Here is a 7794-nt window from a genome sequence, read left to right as displayed (position 1 = left end):
CCAAAATATCCCGGTGGAGAGGGAGAGTCTGGTCATGAGTAGAAGGATCTAATCGGGTGCACACAAACGTCTCCCAACCCCTCGCCTCAAAGTTCAAGGTCCTACGCAATATTTTGACCCCCACAGTCAACCAATCAGGAACGGTACCTGGGATTTCCAGGTATTGTGCTAGCCAATGACAAACCTCTTCGCCCATTTCCAACTTCGCCATGTATAAGGTTTCGTCCTCCTCATTGAAACCCAGATACTCATTTATCGACTTCCCATCGAACAAAACTTTCAAATTACGAACTTTGGTCACTTTGGAGCCCTTTTTGATGTGGGCTACATTGTAATAAAATCTTTGACCAAATGCTCGTTGGAATTCACACAGTTATCTAAAAAGTGATCTCAACCCACTCGAGTCCTGAATTGTGTATGCACGTTGGGGTTGTGGGGTAGCAAGTCACTATCAATGAAACTCTGCTCCGGGATCAACTTTCTCACCGACCACCATTTCCGAAACTTATGGTACGCTACCTCACTAACAAACCTATCTTGCCAAACCTCCAGCTTTCTAGTTCTTATAATTCCCCCCATTTGTGGTTCACCACCTCCAGCTACTTCCTCATCTCCCTATACCTCTTCCTCACCTCCGTCTGCACTTTCCCCGGATAATGAAGCTGTGGAGGAGGTGGAGTTATCACCACTGCCGGCTGCTGATCCCTCAGATGACTCAGTGGGAACATGCTCTGGTGCTTGGGCAGTGGGTGATGGTGGAGGAGTGTCATCTGTCAATCTGAAACTTGAGTGGAAATGTGTTGGTACTGAGTCTGAAGAAATATCTTGGGAGGGAACATACTCACTCCCCGACTGATCACAGGCTCTATCAGCTGCCTTAATTGCCTTTCTTATCTTCTTTATGTTTTGACGAACCTGGAGAGTGAGTTTAACCAATCTCTGCTTCCCTCCCCGGGAGGAATCACCTCTGCCGGGTTGTTTGGAGCCTTTTCCTCTTTGTTTAACCATTATCTGCAAACACAATCATCTTACATTGTTAGTATCAATATAAGCTATGAGCAATATTTATGCAGATATGATTGCAGACAGAATTCAAAAGTTGCAGCCAAGTTGCAAAAATAGCCTAGTGCGGACCGCACAAAATGGAGTGCGGCCGCACAGGGACCACCGCGGACCGCATAATAATGACCGCGGTCCGCACATGGATGGGGTTCAGACTACCCTTCCTCTGAATCTAAACCAGTGTGTCCCGCACAAAATGGTACCGCAACCGCACAATATGTAGTGCGGCCGTACTGACCAAGAGCAATCTTTATGAAGTTTGTCAATGCGGTCCGCACAAAGTGGTACTGCGGACCGCACTAGGTCACCGCGGACCGCACAAAAGTGACCGCGGTCCGCATAGGGTGCCCAGCAGTGGCACTGGGTTAGGGTTCTTAGATTTTGCTTTTAAGTTCAACGTTTGCTAATTTATGTCCCTACATATTTACCCAGTCCATAAAACTCATTAAGTCCTCATGAATCAACATTACAACCAATATTACCCAGCTAGCGAACTAATTACGGGAGGAACAAGAATTATAAGCTAAGAAAAATTGAAAATAAATTGAAATTGAAAGAATTGAAACAAGAAAATGGAAAATTATGTTACCAGTTGTTAGATGAAGTGAGGACTGATCGATGTAAGTAATTGAATACAAGAAGAATGGAAGATGAACAATGCTCTATGCTTGTGAGAGTTAAAATTGCGAAAAAGGTAAAGGGGGTCCCAGGGTCTATTTATAGAAAAGCCCCTAGGCCCCGTCTCACCTACCAATGCGGACCACACAAAATGGACCGTGGTTCGCACTGGGCTGTTATGATCAAGCTTGGCCCAGTATCCCACTGCAATCCTCACAAAACAAATCGCGGCCGTAGTGGTCCACCACGGACCGCACAAAATGTGGTGCGGCCGCAGTGGCAAAATTCATAGAGGTATCATTTTGGCCTTCATCAGTGCGGACCGCACAAAGTGTAGTGCAGCCGCATTGGCCACTTCAGAGACTGAACATGTTCTTCAATATGTCTTGCACCGCATCAACACAATCCCTGCAACATCTCACAACCAGTTAGCCCAAAAATCAATCCTATACTACAAAGAAAATCAAAGAAAACAAGAAGAAAAACACATGGGTTGCCTCCCAAGAAGCGCCTGATTTAACGTCGCGACACGACGCATGTTACCACCATATCACTTGAGATGAAGGAGCGCCACCACGTGGATGTAATCAATCTTCCCAAGATTGTGCTTGACCCTGTGTCCATTAACTCTGAAGACTTCGCCATTTTTGTTTTTCAAATCAAGAGCACCAAAAGGGGTCATAAACACAACTTCAAACGGTCCACTCTATTTTGATTTAAGCTTTCCCGGAAACAGACGTAACCGGGAGTTGAACAAGAAAACCAAATCACCAACTTTGAACTCATTTCCACGAGCATATTTGTCATGAAGGTACTTCATCTTATCCTTATACAAGGATGAACTGGAGTAGGCATGGAATCTAAATTCATCAAGTTCATTGAGTTGTTCAACATAAAGATTGGCCGCAATATCCCATTGTAAATTCAACTTCCTCAAAGTCCACATGGCCTTGTGCTCTAAAACGACCGGAATATGGAAAGCTTTCCCAAACACCAACCGATACGAAGACATACCAATCGGAGTCTTGTAAGCTGTCCGATAAGCCCATAGAGCGTCATTCAACTTTTTCGACCAATCTGTCATATTAGCATTGACCGTCTTCGACAAGATACTCTTTATTTCCTTGTTGGAGACTTCCACTTGACCACTAGTTTGAGGATGATAAGGGGTCGAAACCTTATGATTGATACCATACTTGGAAAGCAACGTGTCGAAAACTTTATTGCAAAAGTGAGACCCCCCATCACTGATAATCGCACGAGGAGTGCCAAACCTTGTGAAAATGCTCTTCTTAAGAAATGCAACAACACTCCGGGCTTCATTGTTAGGCAAAGCCACGGCTTCAACCCATTTTGAGACATAGTCAACTGCCATAACAATGTAAGTATTCCCACAAGAGCTAACAAATGGACCCATGAAATCGATGCCCCAAACATCAAAGATATCCACTTCAAGAATGGTATTGAGAGGCATCTCATCCCTTTTTGAAATTCCACCCGCTCTTTGGCATTCATCACACCTTTTCACAAAATCACCTGCATTTTTGAACAAGGTTGGCCAATAGAATCTGCAACTAAGAACTTTCGAGGCGGTCCTCACCCCACCGTGATGGTCACCATAAGGAGAGGAATGACAAGCCTCCAAGATACTCAATTGATCCTCCTCCGGGACACACCTTCGGATTACATCATCCGTGCAAATCTTGAACAAGTATGGCTCATCCAAATAGAAACCAAACTATCCCGCTTGAGCTTCTTCCTTTGGTTAGAAGAGAGCTCATACGGGATTATTCCGGTCACAAGGTGATTGGCAACATCGGCAAACTATCGCATATCATTCATTGACACCGCAAGGAGTTGTTTGTCGGAAAATGAATCATTGACCTCAAGGCCATCACAAGGTCTCCCCTCCTCCTCCAAACGGGACAAGTGGTCCGCCACTTGGTTCTCACTACCTTTCCAGTCCACAATTTCTAGATCAAACTCTTGAAGTAGTAACACCCATCACATCAATCTTGCCTTGGAGCCTTTCTTTGTCATCAAATACCTAAGAGCGACATGATTGGTGTGCACTATGACTTTGGCCCCCATAAGATACGATCGGAATTTTTCCATCGCAAACACAATCACCAAAAGTTCCTTCTCGGTCACTATGTAGTTCAATTGAGCATCATTCATTGTCTTGCTCATATAGTACACCGAATGAAACATTTTGTTCACACGTTGACCCAACACCGCTCCAACCGCAACATCGCTAGCATCACACATGAGCTCAAAGGGCAAGCTCCAATTAGGCGCGGTAATGATAGGAGTAGTGGTCAACTTATGCTTGAGAAGTTCAAAAGCCTCCATGCACTTTTCATCAAAAACAAACTTAGCATCTTTCTCTAGCAACTTGCAAGGGGTTAACTACTTTAGAAAAATCTTTAATGAACCTCCATTAGAATTCCGCGTGCCTAAGAAAACTTTGGACTCCCTTGACGGTAGTAGGGGAAGGGAGCCTTGAAATCACATCTATCTTTGCTTTATCAACCTAAATCCCATGCTTCAAAATTTTATGCCCAAGTACAATTCCTTCTTCCACCATAAAATGGCATTTCTCCCAATTGAGAACAAGATTCGTTTCTTCACACCGGGCTAACACCCTATCAAGGTTCTGCAAGCATGCATCAAAAAAAATCCCCCACAACACTAAAATCATCCATGAACACCTCTAAGATATCTTCCACCATGTTGGTGAAAATGGCCATTATACACCGCTGAAATGTGGCCGGTTCATTGCACAACCCAAAGGGCATGCGAGATAAAGCAAAGGTGCCATACGGACAAGTGAATGTGGTCTTTTCTTGGTCTTCTGGAGCAATTAATATTTGGTTATAGCCTGAATACCCATCCAAGAAGCAATAAAAAGCACGCCCAGCAAGTCGGTCCAACATCTGATCAAGGAATGGCAAGAGGAAGTGATCCTTGCGGGTCACTTTGTTCAATTTTCTGTAGTTCATGCAGACCCGCCAACTTGTGACTGTTCTTGTAGGAATCAATTCATTTTGGGAATTCATCACCACGGTCATGCCACCCTTCTTTGGTACACATTGCACCGGAGAAGTCCAAGAGCTGTCAGAAATAGGGTAGACCACCCCGGCGTCCAACCACTTGATAACCTCTTTTTTCACCACTTCTTGCATCGCCTCATTTAATCTTCTTTAATGCTCCAAGGAAGGCTTTGCATTATCCTCCAAGATAATTTTGTGCATACATACTGGGGGGCTTATTCCCCGAATGTCAGCCAAAGTCCAACCAATTGCCTTTTTTCGCTTTTGAAGTACCGCCAAAGTGGCGTCAACCTACATCTTAGTTAGGCAAGAAGAAAGAATAACTAGTAAAGCAGAATTTGAGCCCAAGAACTCATACCTGAGGTGTGGAGGAAGTGGTTTCAACTCCAACACCAGTGGCTCCTCAATTGATGGTTTTGTTGGTGGAGTTTTCCGGTTTTCAAGATCCAAAGACAACTTCCTAGGCTCATAAGAATATGAGCCCATACCATGTAAAGCATTCACGCACTCCACTCTACTAGCATCATCATTGACTTCCATATTTAGAATCACGGCCTCAAGGGGATCCTCCACGTTAATCATAGCACTTGTATCATCCACTATCACAGTTGTGACAATGTCCACAAATGAGCACAACTCGGTGTTATTGGGTTGCTTCATGGATTTTCAAACATGGAAGATGACCTTTTCATTCCCCACTCGGAAAGTTAGCTCACCCACTTCAACATCAACCAATGCCTTCCCCGTTGCAAGGAAAGGTCTCCCTAGAATAATTGGGACTTCAAAGTCCATTTCACAATCCAAAATGATAACGTCGGCCGACAATATGAATTTTTCCACCTGGACAAGCACGTCATCAATTTTGCCCAAAGGTCACTTTATCGATCGATCCGCCATTTGAAGTCTCATTGAAGTTGGCCTAGGTTGTCCAATTCCCAAGTTCTTGAAGATCGAGTACGGCATCAAATTTATGCTAGCCCCCAAATCACAAAGGGCCTTGGCAAAATCCGCACTTCCGATAGTGCAGGGGATAGCAAAAGCTCCGGGATCTTCAAGTTTTGGGCCATAGAATGCACGATAGCACTAACTTGATGAGTCATTTTAATTGTTTCACACTCCATCGACCGTTTCTTTGTCACCAAATCCTTCATAAACTTGGCATTTCCTGGCATTTGCTCAAGTGCCTCCACCAAAGGCACATTGATTGTAAGGCTTTTCATCATATCAATAAACTTTTTGAATTGGTTATCACTCTTTTGCTTTGCTAACCATTGAGGATAAAGCGGAGGTGGCCTCGGCAAAGGTGCCTTGGCTTTGGGCACCACCGGCTCGGGCATGTCAATCACGTGTTCCCTAGACAGGTTCACGGCATTTTGAGTTTCCACCTTGGCCTTATCAATATCAATCCTCACATCATTTTTTACAGCATTGTCAACCACATCTTCAACTACCAAAGGTACATCATCATCCCGCAACTCAACATCATCAACCACAACTTGCTTTTCTCTTGAGGCATTCACATCACCGCCTTTCCCACTTCTTGTTGTAACCGCCATCACATGATTGTTCCCACCCTTCGGGTTCACTACCGTATCACTTGGTAGAGCACCCTTTGGGCGAGTGTTCAAAGATTGAGAGATTTGGCCTAGTTGCACCTACAAGTTTCAGATAGAGGTATTGTGGGAAGCCAATTGAGCATCGGATTCTTGGTTCTTCTTCATCATTTGCTCGAACATAATCTCGATTCTACCTATGTCATTGCCCAAAGAACTAGACCCTTGAGATTGAAACGGAGGTGGATTGTTCAGTTGTTGGTACATCGGGGGCCTTTGAAAGCCTTGCCCCCGGTTGCCTTGGTTTCCATTGTTGTTCCACTCGCCTTGACCATTGTTGTTCCAATTGTTGTTGTTATTCCCATTCCAATTCCCTTGGTTGCCCGAATTGTTGTTCCCCCAATTACCGCTTTGGTTGTTGTTGTTCCAAATACCACCACCTTGTTGATTGCCCCAATTTCCTTGGAGCCGCCATTGTTGGTTCGAAGAGTTGCCTCTATTGCCTTGATAGTTGTTAACATATTGAACCTCTTCACTTTGGTCATCATAACACTCATTTGAAAAACCACCATCATTGTTGTCATAATGTTCAAAATTCCCTTGAGATTGTTGCCCTATTTGCCTTCTCTTAAGCATATTAACACCTTCTATGGCATTGACTTGGCGAGGATTTTGGACTTGTTGCAATTGCGCCTTCGCCAATTGGTTCATAGTAGTAGTAAGCTCGGCAATAGCTTGACTGTGATCATGCATTTCCATGTGCAAATGGATGACCGTGGGGTCACCTTGGGTCACATTCGCTCTACTTTGCCATGCCGAAGAAGTGTCGGCCCTTTCGTCCAAGATCTCACAAGCCTCAATGTAAGGAAGCTTCATAAAGTTGCCCCCAGCCAATTGGTTCACAATGCATTGATTCGTGGTGTTGATTCCCCGATAGAAGGTTTGTTGAATCATCGCCTTGGTCATATCGTTGTTTGGGCATTCTTTCACCATTGTTCTAAACCGCTCCCATATCTCATGCAAAGGTTCCATTGGCTCTTGCTTGAAGGTCAATATCTCATCTCGAAGTGCCACCATATGCCCGAGTGAGAAGAATTTGGCAATAAACTTGTCCGCCAATTCATCCTAAGTTGTGATGGAATGATTGGGGAGCCTCTCTAGCCAATCTAATGCCTTTCCCCGAAGTGAGAACGGGAAAAGCCTCAATGTAAGCTTATCCTTAGACACATTCGTCTTCTTGCTTCCCCAATATGTATCTACTAACCCCTTTAGATGCTTGTAGGCATTTTAATTGGAGGCACCCGTAAAATACCGCCGTTTCTCGAGCAAGGTCAACATGACGTTTGTTATTTGAAAATTCCCCGCCCGGATTCAGGGAGGGACAATGGCACTCATATAACCTTGATTCGGAAGGACTCTTGGAGCCACTCTTGGAGGTGGCAGAGGAGGTCTGGAATATTGTTGTTGTCATTTGCATTGGCCTGACGGCCTTTACGTTGAGCTTGAGG

General features: G+C 44.5%; 1 protein-coding gene across 1 annotated transcript; it reads right to left on the bottom strand.

The window, feature by feature from the left end:
• Positions 1 to 4883: 4883 nt before the first annotated feature.
• LOC138879955 (uncharacterized) lies at positions 4884 to 7363 on the bottom strand. Its single transcript, XM_070159605.1, has 5 exons — positions 6484 to 7363; positions 5822 to 6180; positions 5450 to 5573; positions 5238 to 5332; positions 4884 to 5024 (listed from the first exon to the last, which is right to left on the bottom strand). The coding sequence occupies exons 1-5, from the start codon at positions 7361 to 7363 to the stop codon at positions 4884 to 4886; spliced, it is 1599 nt and encodes a 532-aa protein (XP_070015706.1).
• Positions 7364 to 7794: the final 431 nt, after the last annotated feature.

Source organism: Nicotiana sylvestris, chromosome 10 (assembly GCF_000393655.2).
Source record: "Nicotiana sylvestris chromosome 10, ASM39365v2, whole genome shotgun sequence".
NCBI lineage: Eukaryota > Viridiplantae > Streptophyta > Magnoliopsida > Solanales > Solanaceae > Nicotiana > Nicotiana sylvestris.
The sequence above is the reverse complement of the archived record's forward strand: the minus strand, read 5'-3'. Positions and strand labels throughout refer to the sequence as shown.